Raw genomic sequence first — 17,332 nt, 5'->3', positions numbered from 1 at the left:
CTGAGTGTGGGCGGGGCCCATATCTCATTATTATCTGAGTGTGGACGGGGCCCGTATCTCATTAGGCAGGGCCCATTATCCGAGTGTGGGCGGGGCCCGTATCTCATTATTATCTGAGTGTGGGTGGGGCCCGTATCTCACCGTTATCCGAGTGTAGGCGGGGCCCGTATCTCATTATTGCATGTTTTGTATGGTATGTGGTATCTTGGGGAACTCACTAAGCTTTGTGCTTATGGTTTTAAATTTATGTTTCAGGTACTTCGGTTTTCAAAAGGAAGAGCTAGGGTTGACTGCATGACATGCACACTTATTGTTCCGCATTCGACCTGTTCTTGGATTTATACTCTGATTATAATGTATCTGTTTTATTTAAACAAGTAATTGATGATCCTTCTTTTATAAGTGAAACAAAATTTTATGTCAATATTTTTGAGAACGTTACAGCTACGCTATCTTAATTATAGATTTGATTAGAAACAAGCAACCAAGCATTGTGCGAGAGATTGGTTCGGAAAAGGCCTTATTCGGCATGAAGCTCAAAGCTTGATTGGGAAAATTAATGTGAGTTTGAACTTTGAAGATTGAAATAGTTTAGGCCGAGTACTTAGGCCCAAATAACTTTTTTTTTGGGAAATTGAGTAATCTAACCCTATTTTGGTTGTTTTTTAAAAATATAACTTTTTTTTTTGCAAAATGATCACTTGGTCCAGAATGCCCTATTTCGGACCCGATTTAATCTTCGTTAAACGGGTAAATAATTCCGACCTGGTAATTTGGTTATCCTATAAATTACCTTTAACCCGTTTCAGACTAGATTTTGCTATTTGTTTCGGATTACCCTACATCCCATTCCGGACACCACTAAAACTGATAACGTCTTCTGGTAGCAGTGAAGAAATGCAGTTTTTATATGTAAGTTTTAAATATGTTTATAATTATATGCGTTTATTTTAGATTATACGTTAAACATGTTTAGTTTATGCAATTATATAGGTATTATAGGGTTTTCTGTGAATTTTATTCGTGTTAAGTAAATTATAGGATTGCATGTACTTATACATTTATACTACATCATAAATTGTTATAAAAAATCCTAATTTGTTAATTTGGTATACCCGAAAAGCTGAGGATTTGTTGAGGAAACTTTATGGTTTAGAACATTATTTGGGACTAGATCTAGGTTTTGGACGAAATGACTTATTAGATTACGCTCTTATTAGAAGGCAAGGCTGGCAACGGAGTACGTTGGGCATACTTCTAAGTACGCTGCACGTCCTCGCTTAAGCCCCTGTATCAGGATTGTGTGTACGCCAAGCGTACATGCTTAGTACGTTGGGCGTACTCGGCCCGAGTCAACTCGGTTGACTTTTTGACATTTTACTTTGACCAGATTTTGACCTAGGGGTATTTTAGGTATTTTGACCAAGTTTTACCATCATCAACCAACATCATTAGTTTTGCCTCATCATTCACAGATTCATCAACATCAACAATAAGGTCAACATGAACAACAACCTTGCCTTTAGACCTATAATCACCCCCCATTTATATGGTCATTGTAAGAAGGAATATGGTTGGTTGTCATATGTAATAAATTACAAATTTGGTTATTTCCAGCACCGGAAGAACCATTTCTAGAACGATTTTCTCTAGGAAATCGATTAGTACCACTTTCCATAATATTATTAACAACAAACAATTGTAATGTGTTGGGAGGCATAATACTAACAAAACTAAGAAAATATCTAACATCAATATCGCTAAGAATCTGCATAACTATATTTGATCCAAGACATTGAAAAGATAGACGAATTTGATCGGTGTGTAGCCTGGATTTGGAAGCAACCAACGTACCTAACCCAACGAAGTTGATATCATTGCTTATATCTATATCAAAGCATGTGTAGTCCGGAGCAAGATATTACATACATCCGTCGATACGCTGCCATTGCTCTCAAGTAGAAATTGGCACTCGAAAAAATCCCGTATAGATACTCATTCCAGAACGTTTATGGAAAGTATCAAACACACAAATATGTTATACACACAAATATACTGCATATATGGAACAAAACTAGACAAATACCCTAATTATAGATCTCCGGAATATCACTCTGGAATGTACGGCCGTGCCGGACTGTAGTCTGAAATACACTTTATCAGTCTGGAACGTACGGGTGTCAGATTCCGGACCAATATCCCACCAACTAGCATCAACTCCGGAACAACATCATAATACATCAGAATATTGTATTCCGGATTCGAAGTCAGGAAAAAAATTACGCGCTCCGGAATATGATATTTCAGAGTATGTGGTAATTTTTACAAAAAAAAATAAAATTGAAGTGGTTATTTTTATTAATAACCATGTTTATAAGGATTAGGTTACTCAATTTTCCTTTATATATATATATATATATATATATATATATATATATATATATATATATATATATATATATATATATATATATTCGAAGTCAGGAAAAAAATTACGCGCTCCGGAATATGATATTTCAGAGTATGTGGTAATTTTTACAAAAAAAAATAAAATTGAAGTGGTTATTTTTATTAATAACCATGTTTATAAGGATTAGGTTACTCAATTTTCCTTTTTATATATATATATATATATATATATATATATATATATATATATATATATATATATATATAATCTTTCTTTTAATTTTAGTTTTTGAGTTTTTCAGGCTGCCTTATAGGCAAAATTGAAAAACAAAATTACGACTTTTATTACAATAAGTTGTAATTGACATAATTTGTTATCACACAAATACAACTTTCACTAAATCTCCATTCTCTAATTCTCTGAGTGTTCTTTGAAGTAGTAATTTTTTAGACTTTACAACCTATATACCTTTTTATCGAAATTACAAAATGTGGTATATTCATTATGATCCAAGGCAACTCTACAATGACCTGTCAGTTTTAGTTATTTTGTTTTGCATCATTCACATGTAGGATTTTTAGGGTGCTATTTTATTTTGAAGTAATTCTTTTAAATATTAATGTCATTGTTAATGTTTATATTTTTATTAGGTATGTCAGAATCTATTATTTGAGTAATGTTGTAGTTTTAAACCAATTTTACTTAATATAAACATTAAAAAATTAGAAAAAAAAAAGATAAGTAGAGCTTGATGCACACGTTTGATGATATCCAATATCATTATTAAACTAAACAACGTAGCTTTGCTATGGTCAAAATTATGATCATACTATTTTTATGCATAAAATGAAAACAATATAATAAAAACAGAATGAATCTTGAGTACTGTGAAATGCATGTGAAAGGACAATTCTCATGAAGAGATCTTAATACAAATTTAGCAAAATATAATATTCACAAGATCTGCATTTTGTTTGATTCTTTAGTCACGGGCAAGATGCAACTTTTTTTTCTTTTCTTTTTTGTCTTTGAAAGTTATCTTATAACTTTAACAAGAAAAAATAAACCAAATTTTGTGCACATTCTTTTGTAATCTTTCCATAAATAAATTATTCATGTTTATGATTATGTTCAACATATAGTTTTTGAGAACTTCTAATTAATAACTTTTAAAAAACAGCTCCAAAAATAAAAAAACTATTTCAAGTTTTATATTTGCAAATTTACTTATTACCATTTTTTAAATTATGTTTTTATTTTTATATTTTACAAAAATGTCATTTTATATAATTTAAATGTTTTATAAGCTTCCAATTGCCGAACATTCATATACAAATAAAACTTGCAGCTTGCAGCTTGCATGTATCAACTACTAGGGGGTGTTTGACTTATTTTTTGAGAGACCAAAAGTCCTTTTTGGAAAAGATAAAAGGTAAAAGATGTTTGGTAAAAACATTTTAAAAACTACTTTTGGATTTTGGATATAAAGAAAACTGACATTTTGAAAAAGTCAGGAAAACCTGACTTTTTGCAACTTTTCCAAAAGGACTTTTGACCTCTCAAAAGACAAGCTAAACACCCGGTAGCTACCAACTATCGAATTTACAACTAGTTTTGTCGAACAAGTCCTATACCTTTTGCTATTATTTAATTCCACTTGGGTAACTTTATAAAATATTTTATCCAAACAACCCAAGCAACTTAGAATTAGTTATATGTATATCATTTATTAATAATTTAATTTGAATAGTTAATAAAAAATAGTTAATTTGATTAAAAAACATATAATTAAAAAAAGATGTTTCTATGAAGAGAATACTTTATAGTTTATACTTATTCAAGAAAATCACATTTAACTTTTCTTTCACTAATATCCAAGAAATCCAGATTTAACTAAGCCATCAAAAGTTGCAAATTCTACCAAAAAGAATGTGAAAAGAAGTGACATACAAATTGAAACCTAAAAAGAAAAATAAATATCAATCTTGAGAATTTTCCCTTCCATTTTCATCTCAAGAAAGATTTGAAAAACCTGTATTTGGGTATCCATTACTTCTCACTAAAATAGTAAAATCTGTCTCCTTTATCCCCAATTTTGTTAAAGCTAGTAGAGACGAAACCCAAGCTCCAAATCACAAATACTCTCATTTTCGTTATACATGAATCAATCTAAGACATAAATCAAGTTCGTTTACTAGTAAATGTTTATCGGGATTTGTAAATATGGAGCAAAAACAGCAGCACAAGATGCATACGATGAAGAAAAAAGTGATGGGGTTCAAGATAGCTTCGAATCGAAGCCGTTTAGCATTTGGGATTCTTCTCGCATTCTTCATTCTCATGAATTTCTGGATGCTTTCTCGGATCCAAGATTCGGGTCCTGTTAAAGGTCTCAAATTGCGGTTCTTGAAATCGAACTCCTCCACAGTCTCGCTTCCGGTAATTTAATCAATAATTGTTTCTCTCATTCTTTACGATTGTCGGTGGATCTTTGATCCTTCGTGTTGAATTGTGCTAAAACCCCACTAATTTGGGCAAAAATTTGGATTATTTCAATTGGGAATAACTAATTCCGTTCGATTGGTAGTCTAATCAATCCGTCATAGTTTTACAGATCATTGATAGTTTGAGCTGAAATTGAATGTTCTAATGGCGTTTTTCTTCTGCATTTTGCTGTATAATCGAATTAAGATCTTGTTTTAGCTTGATTCCGTTTTTCAACTTCCAGGAAGAACTGAGAAAGATTAGTAAAGGAAAGAAGCCACATAAAACCGCTTATGCAAGGCTGTTGTATAAAGCTGCTCATGCATTAGCAGAAGTAAGTGATTACTTAAACCTTCAACATTTTATTATAAAAATATGTTTTTCTCATATTTTGTTGCTTATTATTGTTATTTTCAGAATCAATACAAGTCTGTTGAGCCCAAAGATTTATGGTTGGAACCCTATCATGCTGTTGCTGCATCATGGCAACCTTGTTCTGATCAACGTGTTTGGAAACCAAGTGGTGAAATTTCTCTCTTTTTGATATTCAAATAATCAAAAATTCGATGATTTACTTTGTATTTTAGGGGATATATCTTTTATTTTGTTGTGTTTCACTTCATATTGTTCAGAGGGAAACAATGGTTACATTATGGTTACTGCAAATGGTGGTATAAATCAGCAACGTGTAGCTGTAAGTTATGTTTAATTTCACTTATTTAATGTTTTTTCATTTGTAACAATTTGCAAGAACGAATTTTTTCGGGTTTATTTGTAACAGGTCTGCAATATTGTTGCAGTTGCAAGATTACTTAATGCAACTCTTGTTATCCCAAGCTTTATGTTCAGTAGCGTTTGGAGAGATATTAGGTAATAACTCGTGTTGGGTTAAATGCACAAAATAACAAAATACTTTCATTTATATGTTTATTTATAGGCTATAACATTCTATTTTCATTGTTTTCTGCTTTATTGCTAATATCTGCTGTGTTTCATTTGTTTCTACAACATTGAACTTTAAATAATAATCCTCATTAAAGTCAAATATTGTATTTTTATAGTCAATTTGGAGATATCTATCAGGAGGACTATTTTATCGACTACATGAAACCTGATATCCGTATAGTGAAGGAATTGCCAAAGGAATTGAAGTCTTTGGATCTTGAAGCCATTGGTAGTGTGGTGAGTGATTTATGGATTTATCTCTCTCAAAATTGTCAGTTTTGCTAACAAATGTTTGATTTTTTGTGTTTTTTTAAACTATGATAGGTGACGGATGTTGATATTGCAAAAGAGGCAAAACCCAGTTTTTATTTGAAATATATTCTTCCACTTTTAATGAAGAATCGAGTCGTTCACTTTGTGGGATTTGGTAATCGATTGGCGTCTGATCCAATACCATATCACTTGCAGGTATTCTGACTATAATTAATCTATTGGTAAATTCATGTATTCAAGATAGATTTGCTTAAAATGTTGTTTATAATTTGGGAATTTGAAACAGAGACTCCGATGTAGATGTAATTTTCATGCGCTTCAGTTTACTCCAAAAATTCAAGCAACAGCTGCTTTGCTCATTCAAAGAATGCGTCAAAATGCGTCGCATTCGGGATTATTGGATGAAAATCTAGTAGGGTCGTTTGCAAAATCAAAGGGAAAAATTAAAAAAGATTTTCGATACTTGGGTTTACATCTGAGGTTTGAAATCGACATGGTGGCTCATTCTTTATGTGATTTTGGTGGGGGTGAAGAAGAAAGGAAGGAGCTTGAAGCATATCGTGAAATACATTTTCCCGGATTAACGGAACTCAAGAACACCACCAAGTATGAATTCGTCTGTTCTTACTTGTATGAATTACGCTCTAAACCCTAAAATCTCCCTTTGAATCCGATTTCAGATCGCCTTCTCCGGAAAGACTTAAAGCAGCTGGTTTATGTCCATTGATGCCGGAAGAAACCGTGCTTATGCTTGCTGGACTTGGTTTCAAGCGCGAAACACGAATCTTTCTAGCAGGTGCACAGATTTATGGAGGAAAATCGAGATTAAAAGCTTTAACCACACTGTTTCCTAATATGGTCACTAAAGAAAACCTGCTTTCATCATCGGAAATCCAACCATTCTTGAACTTCTCATCTCAGGTAAATCGATCATGTATTTCTCTTTCAAAACTACAAATTTACCCTAATTCGAGAAAACTGATTCTAAAAAGGAAGAATGAAATCATCCATCTATTTTTTTTTGCCCTAATTCGAGAATTTTCCATCGGTTTCAAATTCTATCTTATTTTTTGCAGCTAGCGGCGCTAGATTTCATAACGTGTACAGCATCCGATGTATTCGCCATGACCGATTCAGGAAGTCAACTATCATCTTTGGTATCGGGTTACAGAGTATACTACGGTGGCGGGAAAATGCCGACGATTCGACCAAATAAACGCAGACTTGCAGACATATTTTTGAAGAACAATACGATCGAGTGGAAGATGTTCGAGACCCGAATTAGAAAAGCGGTTAGACAAAACAAACGGGTCTTCGCCCGACCCGTGGGAAGGAGTGTATATAGATACCCTCGTTGCAGTGAATGTATGTGCAATACACAAGAAGCTACTTTACATATTCGCCCTCGATAATTGTTGTAATCATTTCTTTCTCTCTCATTCGTTTATTACATTAATCTTTCACAATTTGTATGTTATATGATGAGATAGGTTCTAATCATTGAGATACAACAAATGTAAAAGTAATATTTTTATATAAAGATAACAAACACCTTTATTCTTACATAATCAAGATTGATTGTTTTACATTGAGATAGGTAATACCGAAAGGGGTATTCTTACTATGTGCTTCAAACTTCCGGTTAGTATAATCTCACCATGGCTAAATGAATCATTTGCTTGTGTAACGATGAGTTTGACTTCCAAATCTTGGGTGCCTTGTGGGATTATGGTGAACCATGGTGGATTTAATTCGACTGACACTCCATGGGGAGGCACCACCGCACACACGTAGGTCTCCATCTCTTTGGCAACATTCTTGATTGTTCTTCTCACTAATTGTGATCCCTTGAGTGATGAAATGGTGACCGAAGGGACGTTTAGATCTGATGGTGCACGAAAGGAGTGTGAGCATGGTTCACCGATTACAGTTTTGATGAATTTTGGATCGGTGTTTGGAATCGAGCACAAGAAACTCATATAGTCATCAAACCCTGTTTGATAATTACGTTAGTACACGAATTCATAAAATGCATTATAACATCTTTATACGTAAGTACCAAGATTTTGTATGCTTTGGTTATTGATTGTCTTTCCAAGATAGTTTTAAAGCATTTAAGCACCGGATCCCATCACAACTCCATGATTAAGTGTCATGGTTAAGCTTCAGACGAGAGTAGTATAAGGATGGGTGACCCCTGAGGCCGGATAAGTGATTTAAACATGTTGCCAAAATCATACAATATTTTGGTATATACGCGTGTGATATTACATACAAAGTTAGGTTAAAAAAAAATTCTAACATCACCTGATGTAAAAACGAGCCCCGGATCAAGAGCATTTGTGGCGCTTACAAGACCGGCACCATGATCAAAAGGCTTAGATCGATGCAATTTATACATTTCCTGACCTTCGGCCATTATCGGTTCCCCTCGTTTATCATATGTAGTGGCGGTTGTTACCATGGCGGAAGCAATAATCGATGGTGACCATGAAGGATATCGTTGCTTGATCAATGCTGCCACACCAGCAATGTGAGGCGTTGCCATACTTGTACCGGATACTAATCCAAAGTTACAACCCTCGAGCATCGGATTTTTCACGCTCATTGGGCTCCAAGCTGCCCAAATCAAATGGCCGGGAGCTAATATATCGGGTTTCAACAAATCTATCGGGTCCCGTTTTTTGTCGATAAAATTAGGTCCTCTTGAAGAAAATCTGCTCACAATCGGAGCTTTTGCGTTATACTTAGCAAGTCTACCTTCTCCTATAGCAGCTCGCCCGTGATAAGCAGTTGCAACTCCTTTATCATTTCTTTCGGTGTGCTTCTCGTAGTAATCCATTATCATCTGCAAAAATAACAACGTATTTTCATTTATTTGTTTATTATTACATCATACTTTCAGTTCTTTATATTACATATTACTATCATTTATTTCTTATTAAAACATTGTATTTTGAAAGAGGTACTCTAGCGTACATTGAAACTAATTGTCACGCAATCGGGTATATTTTTCAAAATACAATATTGTTATATGAAGAAATAAATCTATGATGTTCTAATAAATAAATCAATGAAAGTACATTGCTATTTATACCTGTGTATCGTTAGCTTTTGGAATCAAGATTCCGGAAATAGAGAACGGATATGGCTCGGCTATGTAATCACCATATCTAGGATTAGCAACAAACACGAAACCTATGAACCCTAGGGCCCTCCCGGTGTTGGTAATGTCCGTTAGAGTTGAAGACCCGTTATTAAACCCCGTCGAAGACATGCATATCACAACACTTTGTCGTACGATTATGGGATCAAGTGCCTCAGGATGTTGACACTCTTCTATGTATTGCGGCGTCCTTGGAAAATCTCCATTTGCCAAGACTGCATCTTTAGCCAACACCAACTTATATTTTTGCAACTCTTCTCCAAAGCTTGGTCCTGTTAATCACAATAGTACAATTACCAAAAATAGATAAAACAGTTTGGTTGGGACCACCGGGTACAATCTGTTTCTGTAAAAAAATTATTTTTCCAGCAACCTCTGAGCTGGTCCACACAGCCTACCCAGTGAACCTCATTGGTTGCATGTGCTAAAAAATTGAACCATTGAACATATATGTAAGTATACCCGATAATCCGATACCATTAAATCTTTGGCCATTTCCAAGAACAAGAGAGTTGGGGTAGGTTCTATCGGTGTCACATGAAGCCACACCTACAACCCACGGGCTGTATGAGAGCGTTGAGTATGAATCCGGACCACGGTTACCTGCAGCTTGAACCACAAAAACTCCGGCTTTGTGGGCAAACAACATAAAAATATCAAACATGCTTAACATAGTAATCGTTTTCTCTGGTGGTTCATCTGGCCCTATTGAAAGTGACAAGATATCAACTCCATCTTTTATTGCCTGCACCATTACCAGTTTCTTAGTGAGTTGAAACACAAGGGTGAGGTGGGGGTGGGGATGACCTTACTTGATCCATTGCTGCAATAACATCTGTTCTAGTTCCTATACTCGGATATATAGCCTTATAAACAGCAATTCTGTGTCAAAATGGTGTCAGAAGTAAGTCAAATCTATAATGAGAGTAGCACAACGTATAATGTCTGACTCATTACCGTGCACGTGGCGCCATCCCACTAGCTCTTCCATAGTAGGATCCTTTGACAACCACTGGAACTCCATGGTTACCAGCAGCAGTTGATGCTGTATGACTGAAAAAAAAAGGAACCATTTTTAATTATCTTATGAAATATTTCATATTCAGTCCTTACATTTTCACCTCAATCTCAATTATACCTTCCATGTCCAACCGAGTCATAGGGGGACAATATATCGATTGAGGCATTTAATTTGCCACTCGCTTGTGCTCCAGCTGCATAAAACCTAGCTGAAACTATCTTTCCATTACACGAATTCTTTGGAAAATGAGGTCCTTCATCACAGATCCCCAGGAACCGACTCCTGTTCTTTGGGTACCCGTCTTGAGGATCGTATGTGAAGCTCGGGTGATCAGGATTAATACCGGTGTCAACAAAACCGATAACAATCCCTTCACCCGCATTTCTATCGCCTGCTTCGCTTGTCCAAATTCCTTGGGGTAACCCTAAAAAGTTAGGGGTATAACTTGTCATCATTTTCATTCCTCTATCTTTCTCTATGAACTTAACTCCTGGTGCATTCTTTAACTTCTTGGCCTATATGTGAAATGACAAAAAATGGCATTGAAGATTAGAGGTGTTATGTACTATTTGGTATGATGGAATCTTGAATGAAATGGGATGGTTCATTTTATAGGAATGAAAAAGTTGTTTGTTTTGTTGGATGGATCATGGAATGGAATATTAGAGCATTCGTGAAGGAATATTGTGAATCTTTCCATTTTCTTTTTAATGGTAACTATTGTATATACACGTAACATAAAAATTCATAAGAAAATTTATTCCATTTCTACGGGCCAACCAAACTTGATTACCATGGAATGTAATGACTCGTTTTGTTACTATGTCCAACCTGTTCGTTCCACATTTCATTACGTCAACCAATCATGATGAAAAGAGAAGAAGTGCGGTATGAAAGAAAGGACCTGAGTAGGGGTCGTATGGACAGAAAAGCCATTGACAATGTGTTTGTAGCTACAAAGCTTGTCGTAAGCTCCTTCATCTAATGTGGATTGTAGAAGTTGGTCATGAGAGTGTTCCAAGTACTTTGCGTGAGCCTTTAATACTTCACTGTACATATGCCAAAAAGGTGTTCATAAAAACTGTCTATTAGTTGCCTACAAACTTCGAATTGTATAAATATACCCATATTAAATAATTAGTTAATTAATTAATTAATAATAATAATAATAATAATAATAATATTTTATTTAAACGTTTATGTATTCATAAACTATTAACTGTTAAATGTGTAAAATTAAATAAATAAACCAAAAACTAAAATCTCACTCAAGCAATTTGAAGTAGCTTTTAAGTTCGGAGCTTTTTGTTTAAAATAAAAGTCAAAAGCTCTTACCGCTAAATTAAGTTTTTTTTTTTTGACGTAATTTTTAAAAACCACATACTAGTTTTGTATCCAACACGACATTTATAAAAAATTGTAAAATAATAATTTAATTTTATTAGTAAATTATTTTTAGAAGTTAGACAATTATCGACATGTTTTAATTTTTGGTACTTAAAATTTTACCCGTCCTACCATTTTAAGATAATTATAATTCCAAAAGACCCACATATAAGGACGGGAGAGTGGTGTCGTGGGTGTTAGACACCACCTCAGCCTCCCCCTTACCCATATCAACGCCCAACCTTTGTAGAGGAGAGAGACTCGGTTGTGGGCTGCCGAGGAAGACATGTTTTTCTTCGCTTGCCGAGCTTTAGGGGAGGATGCCCATGGCATGCCAAGCTCCACGTAGGAGATGTTGAACTCCTTGCCTCTCCACTCTCTCCAGCCTAAGTAAATTAGCTAAATGTGTTGTCTCTTATGATATAGGGTGAGGGCTTTTGGCTTCCAGCTGTCCACTGCGACTCCCCGTTTTGCGAGGATAGGGTGAGGGCTCGTGTTTGATGATGATACTATGCAACCAATTTTAGAATTGTGTTGCACACCTTTCTCCTACCCTTGATTGAAGCCATCGGGGTTTGAACTACTAGCGGGTACTCTGTATATCTCGACGATAACCTTGTCTCCTACTCATCCAAGAGACAAGCCATTTTTTCTCCTTCTAGTGGCGAGGCCGACTACAAAGGTGTAGCTAATGTTGTTGCATAAACATGTTGGCTTAGGAACCTGCTTCGCGAGCTTCACAATCATCTTTCAAACGTCATCATTGTCTATCGTAGGGGTGGCAATTGATGACACGACACGACAGAAATACACGACACGAAACTGAAATTTGAATTCGTGTTTGTGTCGTGTTCGTGTCAAGTGTAAAAAACATAACGTCGTGTCGTGTCGTGTTCGTGTTCAAAATTTGACACGAAATTGATAAGATTTAACATTTTTTGTCGTGTTTTTCGTGTTTGTCGTGTTATGTATGAATAAATATTAACTAAATTCATTATTGTTATTTCATGTTATCTTTGTCGTGTCGTGTCATGTTTGCCGTTTTTTAATAGGTTCGTTTTCGTGTTAGTTTAAAAAAAAACCCGAGATTGTGTCGTGTCGTGTTCGTGTTACATAAAACATTGTCATGTTGTGTCGTGTTAGACAAAAACACGACACGATGACCCGATTTGCCACCCCTAGTCTACCGTGACAATGTCAGCATGGTCTACCTTTCAACCAATCTCGTGCAACACCAAATTTGTACGGGATAAGGTCAACACTGCTCAAGTTTGAGTTCTTCATGCCCCATTTATCCTCTTCAGTGCGCTAACATCTTTACCAGACTTCTTTCATCACTCTTCACCGATTTTAGATCCGGTTTGAGTATCTATTTTCCATCTCCTGCTCCAACTACGGGGGCGTACTAGTAAATATATTTAGTCCACTTGTCTTGTCATATATTCCTGTTATATTCTTGTATAGATAGGCCCAAAACTTGTATTTCATGTATATATGTATAGTTCATGTGATTGAATGAGATATATAAAATACTTCACACTAATAAAACTAGATATTAGCATAAAAAATAGGGATATATTACTTGAAGTAAACACCGGCTCAGATATAAAATTTACCTATCAAAATCTATTTTTTCGCCAGATTTGCGAGAAACTGTGCTATCTTGAAAAAACGCAACGGGTGGACTGCCTTCCACCATCACCAAGTATATTTTCCGTTCTTCAGCAACACAAATGGCACAAAACAAAAATAAGAACACAAGTCGAAATTGCAAAGAAACTGTCATTGTTAATGCAAGGAGAGAGCTACAGGTTCCTATTGGTAGTAATGATAACAAATGAATAAATTAGTAACAATAATTTTAATGTTGAAAAAGCATGTTAATCAGCCGACTTTTTTTGTGTAACCGTTGCATTTGTTAGACCTTTTTGGTGGGTTATGATGATTAAAAACGTTTTACATGTTCATGTTTCTTGTGTCTTAATTTAAATTTAATGATATTTTTTAGTTATTAAACATTTATTTATTTATATTCATTGAATATTTAATAAAATTGGAGGAATGAAATTTGATAGAGATCCGGTCCGGAGAAATTAAATACATTTAAAGGCCCAAGACGAATAAAAAAATGGCTCTTATCATTATTATAAAATTTATTTTTAAATAAAAAAATATATAAAATATAATAAAAAAAATTAAGCCCTGTACAGCTGTCCATTTTGCCCACTCTCAACGCCCCGATGATAGAGATGCCATTAACATCTACATATGATCTTTAATAGTCAATTTAATAATAATAATAAAATAATATAGTATGATAAAATTTACAAAATCTAATTATATACTATTTTTTAGGAAACGGCGAATATATATATATATATATATATATATATATATATATATATATATATATATATATATATATATATATATATATAGAGGTAGGTTCATTTGTTTAAACTAATTATTGTGTTATTGTATACATAAATGTGGGCCAATCAAAATTAAATAAAAAATCAAATAATTAATTAAATAAATAATGGTAATATAGTAATTTGTTTAGTAACTACCAAAAATAATCTCTATAATTATGGTATCTGACTTTTAACCTAATTTCTCTAGTTTATAAAACCTAGACACTCCATCGACCAACGCCCACAGAAGATCCACCACCATCGATTCGATGAGTTCCCCTTCTGTGTCCATTTATTGAGTTCCCCTTCTGATTCTTCTCCTATAAGGCACAATGCCCTAAAGTCGCGCCTCCATCGATTCGATTCGATGGCCAGAGCCGAAGACATCTATTGTTTCTTATGACGTCAACAATGACAATTACGGCAATGGAGATATCGTCGATGGCGGAGGACACAGGGCTATTTCGGATTGGGGAAGAAGCTGAAGAAGGCAGAGGAAGAAGCGCTGGAGATTGCGAAGGAAGGTATTGAGTCAGCTGAGAAAGGAGTCGAAGCGGAAGAGAGACAGATCGAGGCTACGTCGATCGTTAATGGAATATTAGGGCCTGAAAGTTAATTTTGAAATTCTGATCGATTACTATCACAGATTTACAGGTAATCATTAATCAAACTTTGATTTCTGATTGTTGGTTGTTAATCAGTGTTTGAATTGAATTGTATATCTGTTGATCGTGTTTGTTTCTTAAAGTAGTTTGGTGATGAGTAGATGATCAAATCATCAACATCATTTGTTTTCATTTTTCTATTAAAGAATTACGATTATGTAGTGATATATGGAAAGGGTTTGTAGAAATCTTAAAGAACACAAAAATAATTCTACGAGAATATTGCACACCAGGTGTTTGTAGAAATGTCTGAAAGAGAACTTGATGTTCAAATTCTTGAAGAACACAAAAATAATTTATAAGTTCGTTATTTGTGTTACTTGATTTTATCATGTTGTATGAGTTCTCTTAGAATTACTAAAATTTATTTTATTTTTGTCGTATAAAAGCATTCTCACATAGTTTTATTCTTACATAATTCATTTTCATGACAGTTATTCTCATAGAATAAATGAAGTACATGATGATCAATGACCCGAAGGTTGGATGAATGCGTTTGGGATAGACATGAACAATCCTCAATGGTCACTGATCTTCCAGAAAAATGCACTACTCATTGTAATATTCTGTTAGATTAATCTATAATAGAATGATAAGAGTATATGTAATAGTATATTCCAATAGAATAATCTACATATTATATTTGTTTGTTATTAGGGAGTGTTTCATTATTATAGAATAAAATATAAAGTTTTTTATTTTTTCAAAGATGTGATAGAAAAAATTTAACTTGTATCTAAAAATTTGTTCATTCTGCGAGAAGTAAGTCTCTTTATTAGTTTATGACTTGAATTTTCATAGAATATCATTATAAAAAGAATGTCATTTTGACAGAATAAAATCAGGTTTAATTATAAAAATTACGTTATAATTAAAATTAAAGTAATTAAAAAAATTATAATTTTAAAATCAAGAGAGTTAATTATCCCAAAAAATATGGAATTTTCCTTTTTTAAAATTATCTCAATTGTCTAAAATACCCTTAGAATGAAATTAGATGGTATTTTTCAATTATCTTTAATTTAATAATATGTATTAATTATTTTCTTAAAATAAGTAAAATGATTGGCCCACATTTATGCATACAATAACATAATAATTACTTTGAATAGAATAACCTAAGCCTATATATATATATATATATATATATATATATATATATATATATATATATATATATATATATATATAAACCCAACATATTTTCATGAAAAACCACTATATTATTTTTTTGTACATTAAAACCCTTATATTTTTTAAAATGTATCATTTAAGACATTGAGCTCGGTAAGTCCTAGATAGCCAAAAATGTTAGGTTATTGATTCTTAACGTTTCTATTGTTACAATTTAAAAAAAAATTAAAAAATATGAGGGTTAAATGCACTAAAAAAAATAATATAATGGTTTTTTTTAATCCTTTCATGCAAATAGATTAGGTTTTTCTGAGGTCAGAAAATAATATATAAGAATTTTAGAAAATATAAGGGTTTTAGTGTACTAAAAATTAATATAATGCTTTTTTTAAGCATTTAATGAAAATACGTTGGGTTTTTTCGAGGTTTTCCCACACACACACATATATATATATATATATATATATATATATATATATATATATATATATATATACAGAGAGAGAGAGAGAGAGAGTTAAGTTCAAATGTTTCTACTATCTATTGTGTGCATGTAAAATTGATTCTAGACTAATCATTTTAGTTATTTTAAGAAAAGTAATTAATACATATTAAATGTTGAATATTTAATTAATACTCATTATATCTTCAACATGTAATATACATTAATTACTTTCTTAAAATAACTAAAATGATTGTTCAGAATCAATTCTACATGCACATAATAGATAGTTAGAACACAATAACCTAACCCTATATATATATATATATATATATATATATATATATATAGGCTAGATTATTGTATTCTAACTATTTATTGTGTGGATGCATGATTGATTGTGGAACAATCATTTTAGTTATTTTAAGAAAGTGATTAATAATTATTATTGAATTAAAGATAATTGAAAAATACCATCTAATTTCATTGTATGGGTATTTTAGTCCATTAACATAAATTTAAAAAAGGAAAATTACGAATTTTATGAAATAATTAATTCTCATAATTTTAAAAATCTAATTTTTCTGGATAATAATTCTATTAATTCGAACATTCTAAAAGAATGTGTTTATGATTATCTTGAAAAAAAAACATTATATATTCTGAGAGAATACTATATACATATTGTAAACATTAATAATTTTTAATGAATACATATTTTATATGAAACGAAATTTAATATTTTAGAATCAGCAATCCCATTTATTTTAGAAAGAATACAACTAGGAACACAAATTACATTCATTCTGAAAGAATACGACTAATAACAGTTAACAATTACATTTATTCTAAAAGAATAAAATTAAGATTGGTTAAAAATTAAATAAAAACGTTGAAATCTAAGTAAAACACTAATACATTCTGAGAGATTATTGTTTCCAATCCATTCTGACAGAATATATTGTTAATCCGGTCTGAAAAAATATTGTTGC

The 17,332-nt window shown here is 32.7% G+C and overlaps 2 protein-coding genes across 2 annotated transcripts; one reads left to right on the top strand and one right to left on the bottom strand.

Annotated features, from left to right (window-relative positions):
- Nucleotides 1-4,371: 4,371 nt before the first annotated feature.
- Nucleotides 4,372-7,674, top strand: LOC145125220 (O-fucosyltransferase 15-like). Its single transcript, XM_079060714.1, has 10 exons — nt 4,372-4,849; nt 5,139-5,228; nt 5,312-5,417; nt 5,527-5,588; nt 5,676-5,764; nt 5,956-6,076; nt 6,164-6,307; nt 6,399-6,718; nt 6,793-7,033; nt 7,189-7,674. The coding sequence occupies exons 1-10, from the start codon at nt 4,634-4,636 to the stop codon at nt 7,522-7,524; spliced, it is 1,725 nt and encodes a 574-aa protein (XP_078916840.1). The 5' UTR covers nt 4,372-4,633; the 3' UTR covers nt 7,525-7,674.
- Nucleotides 7,675-7,695: 21 nt separating this feature from the next.
- Nucleotides 7,696-14,391, bottom strand: LOC145126491 (subtilisin-like protease SBT2.4). The gene is made up of 10 exons (XM_079061851.1): nt 14,295-14,391; nt 13,345-13,500; nt 11,204-11,361; nt 10,417-10,814; nt 10,236-10,331; nt 10,091-10,160; nt 9,741-10,023; nt 9,210-9,550; nt 8,420-8,960; nt 7,696-8,105 (listed from the first exon to the last, which is right to left on the bottom strand). The coding sequence occupies exons 1-10, from the start codon at nt 14,389-14,391 to the stop codon at nt 7,696-7,698; spliced, it is 2,550 nt and encodes an 849-aa protein (XP_078917977.1).
- Nucleotides 14,392-17,332: the final 2,941 nt, after the last annotated feature.

This window comes from Lactuca virosa, chromosome 7 (assembly GCF_052849685.1).
Source record: "Lactuca virosa cultivar CGN04683 chromosome 7, Lactuca_virosa_CGN04683_v6, whole genome shotgun sequence".
Taxonomy (NCBI): domain Eukaryota; kingdom Viridiplantae; phylum Streptophyta; class Magnoliopsida; order Asterales; family Asteraceae; genus Lactuca; species Lactuca virosa.
The sequence above is the reverse complement of the archived record's forward strand: the minus strand, read 5'-3'. Positions and strand labels throughout refer to the sequence as shown.